Source organism: Phalacrocorax aristotelis, chromosome 3 (genome assembly GCF_949628215.1).
Source record: "Phalacrocorax aristotelis chromosome 3, bGulAri2.1, whole genome shotgun sequence".
Taxonomy (NCBI): Eukaryota; Metazoa; Chordata; class Aves; order Suliformes; family Phalacrocoracidae; genus Phalacrocorax; species Phalacrocorax aristotelis.
In genome coordinates, this window is record NC_134278.1 from 51,244,387 (window position 1) to 51,256,939 (window position 12,553).

At 35.3% G+C, this 12,553-nt stretch overlaps 1 protein-coding gene across 2 annotated transcripts in view; it reads right to left on the reverse strand.

Moving 5' to 3' along the window:
* The window catches only part of AK9 (adenylate kinase 9), a 70,208-nt gene that overhangs the window by 20,966 nt on the left and 36,689 nt on the right, over window positions 1-12,553 (reverse strand). For both annotated transcript variants that reach the window (XM_075087428.1, XM_075087427.1), the window contains 5 exons: window positions 8,120-8,326; window positions 7,048-7,166; window positions 5,863-6,075; window positions 5,001-5,267; window positions 732-850 (listed from right to left, as the gene is read on the reverse strand). In XM_075087428.1, coding sequence (XP_074943529.1) covers window positions 732-850; window positions 5,001-5,267; window positions 5,863-6,075; window positions 7,048-7,166; window positions 8,120-8,326 — 925 coding nt within the window. The remainder of the gene's footprint in view (window positions 1-731; window positions 851-5,000; window positions 5,268-5,862; window positions 6,076-7,047; window positions 7,167-8,119; window positions 8,327-12,553) is intronic.

The window sequence follows — 12,553 nt, forward strand, 5'->3', positions numbered from 1 at the left end:
TGAGGATCTTTTTTATTCTTTTTAAGGCGTTTTTCATACTGTTAGGAATTGAAACTTAATGGTCAAGCTGCCAGCAACTATGATCTGGACAGAAATGGATAGAAGAGACTGGACACAGGCAAAGTGATTTTCCCTGATGAAACTACATCCTAAAAAGCCAGTCTGCTTTCTAGAAGTCAATGAACTTATTTATTTATGCCACAATAATCCACATCTATCACACTGTATGGATGTACTTTCTGATACGAAAGGAAGTCTGTTGTGCATACATCACTGGAGCACAAATTGTGGTGAATGCACAAAATAACCTGATTCTGTGTTATTTTGGAGGCTATTGATACTTTGCCTTTGCTTTCCACACAGTGTTTACAATATATGGAAACCAATAGTTACAGCTGGATTCCAGCTCCCCATGTTTATTAATTACATGAAAACATAAAAGGTTTGTTTGCACATCTATCCTGTAAGTTCACAAAAACTGTCTGGCTATTCAGGAGATTTAATCCAATTTAAGTATGCTAAGTACTTTTGTCTAGTCCCATGTAGAGCACATGAGACATTATATTACTGTCAAAATAGAGCAACAAAACCAAAAGTGAGAGGTAGGTCATGATTCGTAAGAAGTACAAGAGCTTTGCAATAATCTCTGCAATAGTTATTTGTAATTGTGGACACAATGGATGATATATTCCCTAAGATGAATTAGAGAAAGAGAATATAATTACAGTTACCGGAATGGCTCTTTCCTCCACCAGTCAAGAACAATGTTATCAAGGACTTCTGGAGGCAGTGCCTCATTATGCATCAGATTTGCTTTGATTGCTTCTTCCTCATCAGTTAACTCCACTTCCTTTATGTAAAGAAAATTCACAATAAATAAATAACAATAATAATAATAAAAAGAAAGAAAAAATATCTACCTGACATATTTATTTATTTTTGATCAAGTAAAGTACTGTCTTCATTTTATTTAAACCAGCAAAAACAAAGTAAACTCATTTGCCACATTTCACTGTACTACAGCATAGATTTTGGCATATTTTCCACATGCTTGGGGTTGGGTAATTCTCTAGAGTTGTGGCAGTTGCTGCTGTATGAGTTTTAATGGAACCTAAACCCAAACATAACTGTTAAGTATTTAATTATACATAAGCTCAATTCAGAGAAATAGAAACTGAAGTTATCACAGTTTCTCCCAATTGCCTACAAGAAGTTTTCCACTTATTTATGATGTTCTCATGCTGGAAGACTATCTGCTCTACATCAGAATGTTGGGTTTTTTTAAAAGCAGATTTTATCTTTTGATGCAATCCAAAGAAAGATGTCAAAGCAAGATATGTAAGGTTACTGGGCATAGGCCCATGACCAGAAATCAGAAAGATAGTGTTGTTCTACAGAGCAGTAGTAGTATTAATGACTAGTCAAACGCAGAGCATTCAAATACCAAACCTAGCTGTTAATTTCTTGTGAAAAACTGTTTTTTCAGAATATGTAACTGTGAGATTGATATGGCTGAGGATGCACTTCTCATAAAATGGCTTCCTGACACAAACTGCAGTAAAAAATAATGAAAAGAGGGTATAGATGGGTGATTCTGGATTAGTTTACATCAGTCACAGTACAAAAATACATGTTTTTCAAGTGTACCACATAAAAGGCAGCATCAGAAGTCAGAATATATCACTGTTCCTAACCCACTGCCATTATTTTCTAGTTAGTTGTTATTTTTTTTCCTGAAAACAGAATGCAAAGTTTGTAAGAGAAATGTATCTGGTATCCTTTAGAGAGTTCAATACTTTTTCTGCCATACCTTTTAAGGGTCTCATTTGTAAAAAGTAATTTTTATTTGTTTAAGAATGCTAGATATATACTACCAAAAGAGTGTTTTGTAAGTGTCAGTGGCCACCAAACACGCACTTAAGTTGCATCCAAAGTCACCTGGAGAGAAAACTTAATATGCGGCTGGGTAGGTATTCTCCTGCCCCTTTCAGCAAATGAATTTAAGTTGTCCCCTGAGATTCTTTTGTGAATTCATTACAGAATCCTGCTGTCCTTTCCTCATGTGGTAGTCATATTAACCCAAACCGCTCAAGTATTTGTTAGCATAACCTGTCAGAAAATAAAGGAATAACCCTTTTTAACAAAAGGATCCAAAGTGATTCAGGAACCCTCAAAATGATGGTAGGGAGCTGCTTGCTGCAAGGACATGTCTGAATAAGAATTCCTGTGCCTGACATCTATTTTGATAATGTAGCCAAAAGAACTTGAGAATATGCTGGAAGCCACAGGTCTAATGTAGCGTGTGTGTGAGTAATATTTTCTCTAGTGCCTGACACAGCATATATATTAAAAGATGTTAGTACGGCATAACGGATACCTAAGAAGGCAAAAGTAGTAGACAAATCTGTAACACAGAGGCATCCTGAAAGTAATGTGTGAAGTGGGAGAAAACAGTAAAACCCAGATAAAAGTGTATCACTGATATCACCACTGTAGATGAAGTGTTGAAATGGCATTTGTATCTGAAAAAAGAAACATGAGATATTCCAGTGACAGAAAAGAGAACACCCCACATAGCAGAGGTTCAAAGGACAAGGTTGCTCCCCAGACCTGTCAGTGCTGTGAAGGCTTTGGTTGACGCATACCAAAACAACCAGGATGATATCTTTTTGCTAAACTTCCCAGACTGCATGGTATGTTTTGTTTGCCTGCAGTATTTTTTCTTTGAATATTATAGCTGATCTTTACCTTAAGCTTTGAAAGATAGGCTTCTAGTGTCTTCTGCCAAAGTGAAAGAGAATGATACATATGAAAAGAAATGAAATTAGTTCAGGGAGGTCAGTGAAAAACAAGATGGTCAGACAGTCTGGTGGTAGTCATACCCAGAGAAATGCTTAGGGAATCCACAAACCTGGAAGTGATCCTCTAGAGTTTTGTGCATGGACCAATGAATGGGTTTCTAACCTGAACTGCAATTGCTTCAGTTATGTTTTGGTCATGCCATCAGATAAAGTGCTTTATAAGAACTGTGAGAAAAAATACCAACGTAGAAGAAGATTGTTTACCAGCAGATAAAAAGATGACAAGGAAAAAATACTAACAGAAGTGCCTTAGTGTAAGACACGTATTGATGCCAAAAAATAAAGCTGAGAGAGCCAGCAATAACCATCAGTGCTAGGAACATTTGCCATATTTTTGGCTGTGATGACCAAGTTGTAAACTCACTTGCCAAAAGAACTTCCTCTTAGATTTAATCGATGAAAACCTGAATTTTTGTTCTGACATCCATGATTTTGATCTGTACCCCATCTGTGTTGAAGCATTTGCTTCCAATATTACCTGCTCTTGTAATATTTCATCAGGAACACTACCTTCCAGTTATCAGGGACCTCCCCCGCTTTTCAAGACAATAGAGAGAGGCCTCAAATGCAACTTTAGCAGTTTCCTCAGTACCTGTGAATGCATCCCATTGACCTGTGTATGTCCAGATTACAAATTTGGTACTATTCTGCTGTGATCAGTACCACTCTTTACCCATGCTTTCCTATTAGGCACAGAGACCTAGAAGGCCACAGTCTAGACTACTTGTAAAGACCAAGGTAAAAAAGGCATTGAGCATCTCAGCCTTTTCAGTGCTTTCCATCCAAAGGTTTCCTGCCCCACTCAGTGTCAGACTCATATTGTCCAGGTCTTCCTTTTGCTAGTGTTGTTCCTGTAGAAATTCTTCCTGCTACCCTTCAGATCCCTCACTAGTTTCAACTTCCATTGAGTGCTCATCTTCCTAATGCTGTGCCTGGATGTTGTTTCTGTATGCCTCCTCTGTAGCCTGCTTCCCCTCCTGCATGCTTCCTTAGATCCTGTAGTAGGAAGCCTGTGAAGGTCTTTAACGACTACTAACTTGAAGGAAAATAGCAGGTATCATGAGTGCAAAAAAACCCAAAAGGCTCTTAGAATGTGATGCAGAAACTTATTTCTTCCTGAAGCTTTGAGAGTTGGATAAATCCTTATTTGTAGGTTTTCAATGTCTTTGTACTATGCATTTTTTGAAAGATTTATATGCTGTGCACAGGTGTGTTGAGACTTCTCCACACAATAAAGGCTTTTATCATATCTACTGCTGTCTAAAGAAGAATTCATTTGTGTTGAAACCTTGTCTGTTTTTTCCAATGTATCACTGTCTAATAAAATCACTCTTTCCTGATAAACATTTATGTAAATGTTTATTATTCAGGGAAATTACACCCCATAAGAGATGGGCTTTAGAATATATATTTACAACAATTTTCAACTAGTATTCAATGTGATTAAGAAAAAGAAATCATTTTCTGAAAACAGTCATTCATTCATTCATTATTTTACAAGTATCATGAATATCCAGGTATTTTAAACAGTTTTTAACTACAAGGCATATTTTTTGCTACCTAAGAGGTTTTTCTGGTTTGAAACTCTGCTGCCAATAGGCAAAGACAACACTACAATCCAGATTACTGTATTAAATAAATACTAGTTACCCTGTTATGAACACTGAAATACTTCTGGTTGTTTGACAATGTATGATCACACTGAAGGGCTGGTGGAGGCATTCTATTTTTTTGCCCCAAGAGAGCGCAGAGAGCACTGCTGGTGAACATTTCTAAACTCCTGTGCAACTGGAGCACATGCACCAGACTGAACCTGCATATTATAAATACTGGAAGGAAACCCTACCTCCCCATTATTATTCTGACCTTCACTTTTTTTCCTCAGTTTGTCTTCCTTTGCCCCATTTGCCATCTATCACTACTGTTTAGAAAAAATCTATACATAATTCTTGGACATGTTTTGAAGAAAGTTTGTGGTATTCATAAGAAAACACTGTCAAGTACTATTGTTTCCACATCTCATCAAGTAAATAATTTAATGTAAGTGATTTTTATCACACTAAAATTTTATAGGAAATTGCTGTTCTGGCCTGAAAATGGTTATTATGTGTATGGACAAAAAAAAGATCAGATTATTACCCGTTTGCTTTTTTCAGTCTCAGTTTTAGTCATGGTCTGAGAGAAGTTGTCCAGTTCCTGTGATAGAATTGGCATTTTATTGTCATCTTCTTCAGGTTCTTCATCAAAATTTGGCCCAACTTTCTCTTTAGTTTTGGGTAAGATCAATTCCTGTAGATATTCTTCAAACTGAATATGGAAAATGCCTAATTTGTCTGCTATCTGTCGTGCACAAGTAGTTTTACCTGCTCCATGAGTCCCAAGTAAGCACACCCGTAAAGGAGGAGCCTATAGGAAAGAATTGGAATATTTTATAATAATTTGGAGTCTGCAGTGCACCCCCTACTGTTTTTCACTTCCAAAATATCATTACAAAAATTGCATCAAAAATAGTCACATAATTTTGCAGTTTAATTTTTCCAGGCTGTTCTGTACTGCTGTTCCAAACAGACTACCTGCTCTTTGGAAATACTGAACAAAGGCACTATGGCAGATGATGCCAGTAGGTAAAAATGAAACCTCATTAGACAATTCTGGTGAATCTTCCCTTTTTTACCCTTCTTCCACTTACAAAACAAGACTTAAAGATAGTAAAAAAAAAACGTAATAGATGTGATTTGTTAATCACATTGTATGATTATCGTAAGACCTTATAATCTTCCTCTCTTTCTGCTTTATCTGCATCATAAATTCAATGTGTTAATTTAAATGTACACTAAAAAGTCACTAGGGAAGCAATGTGTTTTATTTGTTTCAAGGACTTGCCTGATATATTTATCGTTACCTAGAAAAAATCAGCAATAATAAACAATTATAAATGGGAATGGAAAATAGTGTTGTTAATCTGTTATTATCTGCTTTAAACAATTTTGACAATTCTCACTTGTATTGGTTCATTGTGGGCCACGTACTCCTCAGGGTTCTTCAGAAATTTATCTCTGTACTCAGAAGTTGAGAAATAATAAATTTTTTCTTGATATTTCGCTGCCTGTTCATAAAGTCCTGGGTAAAGGACAAAGTTCTCTTTCAGACTGACTGGACAAAAGTGTTTTGTATCTCCCATGTGCCTTTTCTCTTCCTTAGTTTTTTCTTCATCCTGAAAATAATACAAAAATTTTCAAAACCAATTTGAATTAAGTAGTTCAGTTAGATTAAGTGGATCAAGTAGATCAGATTAAGTAATGTCAAATACATTATCTGAGCATTGAGTGAGAATGATATTCTGAAGATAGTTTTTAAGCTGAATATGTCTATGAAAATAGACACTTTTTAGATTCAGAGTCAGAAAATGAACTGTCCATTCTAGTGAGACAATTTCTGAGAAAAGAATGACCATTTTAAATTTGAAAGTATAATATCATAATTAGCTGTTGAAGACCAAAATTAAGCTAGAAATATCTATGATAAAATCTTTTCCTTCTGTGTTCTTGAAACTCACTTTCTGTTGCTTCTAAACGTGCAGAAGTAGACCTCTTCAGAAAAGGCAGTGAGAGGTATTATGAAGTCAGATTACTTATCGAATGAAATTAATTTCTAAAAAATCTATTTAATATTGCTCCACTACAGTATATGGATATCTTGTACTGTTAAATTTGGGGGTGGGCATCTTCCAATATAGGATGAAAATAAAAGAAAGGTGAAGCTATACCTTTAATTTAATGAAAGTGGGTGTTTGAAAACTATCAATAGCTGAGATGAAACAGAGGACTGCACATTAAGGCTCTGCATCTTCTAATGTTTTAATAATGTCATAATCATTGTTGGTTGACAGAAATCAAAGTTCACATTTGTTTCTTTAATAAAACCCCTTTTTGCCATCTGGTAAAAGTAGGCATATTCATTCTGTTAGCGTGATGTATTTATACTTCTCACTGGAGTAAAACTACGATCAGCCAGAACATAGGAATCCAATGAAAGTGTTCTTGAAGCATATACTGATATTTATTCTGTAAGAAGGCTGAAAACTAGATCATACAAAATCAGGTGCAAAATCTGACTTCTCTGGGGTTATGTTCAAACTTAAATGAGTTAAAATAAAAGCATAAATAGACAAAGCCAGCATGTTTACTTCTTCATTTTCTTCTTCATCAGCTGCTTCTTCTTCATATTCCCCTTCAGCAGCCAGATCTTCTGCTTCCTCATCTAAGTCTTCAGCAGATAACTCCCAACCATGATATTTAAAAGGTTCTGAAAAGGTTAAATTTTTTTCCATGTCAATATTTTTCATTTGGCTATGCCAGAATATATTCTCTTTGTCCAAAAAAGTAAGCACCTATGTGAAAGAAAATCATGCCCACCGTATGTTGCATTTCTCCTACTCATAGAACAAAATGCTTTCCCCAGATGTAGGAATTAATATATTGTTTCCTCAAAAAATGGAAATTCTACTGGTTGTTTTTTGGTTGAAGTTAATTGGTATTTTCAGTGGGAACTAGTAGTAAAAAAGTATTATACAAACACATGCAGATAGTGCCATTATTGTTTGCAACAGTTTTTTTCTTATTGTTCATTGGGGAAAACAATCAGTCAAATCTTATTTGATTATAAAGCTAGAAAAATAGATGTTTTGGTTAATAAAACACTTGCATTGTAGTAATGATAGGAAAAATGTAGTATTGTTATTATTTATCCAGTACTCAAAATTATTAGAGATTTGAGCACACAAGTGAAGAAAGGTAATTTGCAAAAAAAAAATCTCAACACTATAAAAATCCAGTCTTGAAACACAGTCAGTGCAGGTGGGTAGATTATTACACACCCTGAAAGTCTCACTGACGTCAATGAATACTGTACATTAGTGAACTTTGTTTTCTGTCCATTTGTCAAATCAGTGTCCTGACATGAACAGATAGAGCAAGTAACTGGGGAACTGCACTGTCAGAATGTTTAGGGAGTTATTATGTACATATTTGCATAGCCAGATATGTGTTTTTCAAATATGTATATTCCCCGCTCTTCTTATGTCTTAAAGGCTGCTAGTGTGCTTTTCAGCTCACCCACAGAACACAGCATGTTTTGTTCCCACTCATGTGAATGATACAGAACTGAGTATTACCTATCCCCCAATACATTCATCATACCAGCTCTCTAAAATCCCTCTTGGTAGGTTAAATGTAAATCATATAAACAGTATGACTTACTTTCCATAACCAGCACAGTTTGGTTAAGCAGACTTTCTGGAGTTTGCTCAGCAATCTCTAAAACAACAACCTGAACTAGAGATGATTGCTTGATTTCTGACTCCACTGTTTGCCAGTCATGCATGAAAAGGTCAATCTTCCTTTTAATTATTTCCATTTCTGGTATATCTGGAAAATTATCCTCTGTAAAGTCAGGTAGTATGATTTCTGAAAATCAAATAGTATATAGAAGGCAATGCTCCTCTAAAATGTTTTGCATTTATAAATTATCATTATGCTTTAGGATTATTTTTATTTTCCTCAAATATGGTGGCATATTTTTTGAATGCTGTTTCCTTCCCCCACCCCCAAATTATGCATTATTATATTACTAGTTTACAAAGATGCTTTGAAAAATGTCAAATTCATTATGTTGATAAAGTATATACTGATGCTTCTCCAGGAAAATAAACAAGGTCAAATTACTTAACTAAATTTGCATATGGTTATTTAAATCAGCACACAGATAAATATAATGACTCTTTCTGCAAAGAAATATAAGGAATATATATTAATTTAAAAATTATGATTTAATGATAAACAGTTTTTGACAGGCTATCCATATGGTCATGCCTCATATAGAACACACGAGTGTAGGAAGAAAAAAAGTAGGAAAATTAGCATTCACTACAAAGAAGCAACTTCATGTTCTGATCTGTTTCAGGTTCAGTTACTGAAGCTGTTGTGGAGTGTTCAGGTTGCATGTTAGGTATCTATTATTTTTCAAGTGGAGTATGTTCTCTTTCAGGAATAAAAATATAATGTATACTACTAGGTGGTTTTTCTCTTCGGCATAAGATCTCAATAAACACATGTTAATGAATTAAACCTTCATTGACTCAAAGGCACACAGATATATAATGATCAATGTGGCAAAATTGCAGAGAAAATAGAAGATTTAGGGGAAAAAGGAAAAAGAAGGGACTAAACAGAGAAGTCCATTTCAGTGTAAATATCAAGGATATGAGAGATGTTATCAAAGACTGAAGTCCTAAATCGATAAAGGCAAAGCAGTGAGCTAAAACACTAAACCATGAAATACAGGAGTTCTTGAACAAATTACAACTGATGCCTCTAACTATAACTAACAAATGAGGCATGACAGATACAAAGAGGTTATGATCCACCTTTTAAAAGTGATCTGCAATGAGAATGTCTTGATTCCTGGATACCTAATGTTTAATCTTTGCAGAGATGCTGAACACAACTTTTGCCAGTTACATGAAACAGAAACTGTGGGTGTTAAACAGCTTGAAATTTAGATCTATTTGTTCAAAGAACTGGAATACTTCCATTTCACAACCAAGTCTGCAACAGAATTGAAAGAGGAAATTAATTTCTTCTGACTTTCAAGCTTCATTTGTGTGATTTAACCACTAAACCAGGCTCCTTAAGAGTTATGAATGCATCTTTCCAATTGTCCATTGTTATAAATGTACAGAAATTAATGAAAGGTTATCTGTTACATATTCAGGGACAATTTGGTCGTAGCTATGTAATGAATAATTAAAGTTTACAGCAGATAATGGCATAAATTATGCACTATATATGCATTAAAATATATTGAATGTCGTAAAAGAATTGGTGCCAATTTCAAAGAAAAGTTATTCTTCCATTGATAATAACTTTAAAAAATCAAAACAAAGTAATACTTGAAACATCTATTTGTACTTCTTCAATCTTAAAAGTTGTTTTCAAAAACTAAGAATTCCCATTTAGACTAAGTTATCTGTTGAGACATTTTGGGTCTTCCCAGTGAAATGGATCAGCATGCTAAAATTACTGTGATAACGCATTGTCCTGGAAGAAATGGATATTGCCTCTATTTATCCTATTGAGTGTAGGAACAACATGCAGGTGTTGAAGGCTGAAGGTCCTCCGAAAAAATAGGAGTCGCATCAAACTTGAAAGTCCCTGTGTTGTTCACAGGATTCTCAGGAACATCTTCTCTTACACTTTTGGCAAAGCCCCTGCAAGTATCAGCAGTTAAAGTTTTACCGTGTTCTTGGAGCCTGACTTTGTGTGCTGTTCCCTCTGCTCTGTCTCAGTTATACACTTACAGGGATCTTAAGAATACACTTAGTTTTGCAAAGGCATGGCATACCTATGACCGATAAAACCCTAATACTGGTGCTATGAAGCAAAACAGATTAATGTATTTGTGCAGTAATTTTAAGAAGTACTAACAATGAGATGCAAAAGTGTAACCCATTTCTCTGGAGGCTAGAAGTCATCCATAGTTGTACAAGAAAAATGACTGTGGATGTAAATCCCACCTGCTAGTCAATACACTCTAGGACAAGGAGTATATAAGTGATGATAATAGTAGTAATACAAATATGAATGAATAAATAAATGTCATTTCTTAAAAAAATTATATCACAGCTTCCCTCTGTGGTTACCTGGACTGAGAAACTCTCACAAAAATTTTGGCTTTTATGAAGCCATGTCTGCATACAATAACTTTTTTAATGGGTAAGGGAAAGAAAAGACTTCAGTCTCTTCAGATACATTGTGCAGAAATTTGTAGTGTCAGTTGTTTAAGATCAGAGAAGTCCAAGCCTGTCTCCTAACACTGTCTCATGAAAAGTAAACAAAAGGTAGAGATTGAAAGAATGCATTAATGTAAATAAGAAATTCACAGGTACTACTTATGGTAAACATGACAAAACCATATAGAACGTGTTGTCATACTTGATGAGCAAAATAACAAAGGGATAGCTGCTTCCACTGCCATCCAATTTGCTAAAAAAGCCAGAGGGAATTAAAACCTTCATATTGACAGCAGATACTGAATTAAAAACCTGATATTGTCACATTAAGAGAAAAGGAGAAAGATACTTTATAGAAAGAAAGAAAATAACTTTTTCTGGAAAAGACCTTTAAGATCATCAAGTCCAAACCTTAATTAGTATCCATTTAGACATTGTTAGGCCCTGAAAGTCCTGAGACAAAGTTCTCTCTTAGCTAGAAGACGACACAGAGGTGTCTAGATGACACCATCACCACCTTGTCCTTACTAAATCATGAACAGCAGCAGCAATGTGTTGGTGTTGCTGCTGTTCCTATTCCCTGTACTCATAATTTTCAAGTCTGATTTTCTTCTTTTTCTTACCATTTTTCTTTTGTGTTCTGTTTAATAAGTCTGATATCAGTGCCTTCAGCTAACAGGCAGAAAAGTAGATGAGACCAATGGCCTAAATGGTCTGATATTACTTTAAGTTTGCTGGGACTTACAGCGTGTGCTGTGTTCGTCTTTTGCCAGAAATGAAGCTGCAAGAAAGAGCTTGAACAGTGGATGGAGTGATTTTCTACTTTGCTATAATTTTCCCCTCCTGTTTTTGTTTCTGTCTTGTTTTGAGTTTGAAAGAGCAGGAACAGATTTTGACACAAGCAACAACAGGTTCAGTCTATTCCAATGAACTTCTACTGATTTTTACAAAAAAGGACCATTACTACTATTTTTCCTTATATAACTTCCTACACATAAAAAGGAGAGGTATTACTAAAAATGAAAGCCTTACATAATGTCTTGTATGTTAAAAGCTTTGACCATTTTTTAAAGATACAAAAACATAAAATAAACAGTGTTTTATAGTCACTCCCTGGCATTAAGCAGGCGAACGCTCACTATGTGAAATTGCAGCACTGTAACTTTCATTTTGAGTTTGACTCAACCTGAAAAATCCAAACAATTTTTCTGGCTCAGGAAGAGTTAGATTGCTCTATTACAATTTTATTCTTTAAAAAACCTAGTATTTCCTCCCAGAACCGAATGTCTCTCAATCTTCTCTTGTATATTGTTGGAGAAATCCACACCTGCCACATTTAATTTTCAAAAATGGAGCCAGATCAAAAAATGCTATTACTAAATGCAGTGTAGCCAGATTGCAGTGATTAGGCACCAGTAAGATTCAGCAGGAAACAGGACCAAATATAATGGTCAGAATAGAAATGCTGCCTAGCTTTTGTCTAACATGCTATGAACTAAAGCGTCGCCTGCAAGTGTCAATAGCAGCTGAGATATGTGAGCGACTGCAGGACAAGGAACACATCTAACATATTTTTCAGACTTGGATGGCTAATCTGCCTGTGAAGCTGTTCTATCAAAGGTGCCACTACTGTCTTCTAGAGGAAAGAAAGGCAGTGCCCGGCCTCCAATGAGTTAATTCCCAAAGAGCTAGATTTAGGGACTCCCATTCTTCTGTCATCGGCCAAATTTAAAAAGATGCAGGGTTTCAAATAGATGCCTTCTTTTGACATTTCCTCATGGCTCACTAAGGTTGGCCACCTGCTAGTTTGCTGCTTGTCATGCTTATTTCTACAACCCTTAATTCCATATAAGAAGCCACGCACTTAAAAGCTAGTATGACAGTTTTGGGCACTGCAATGTCT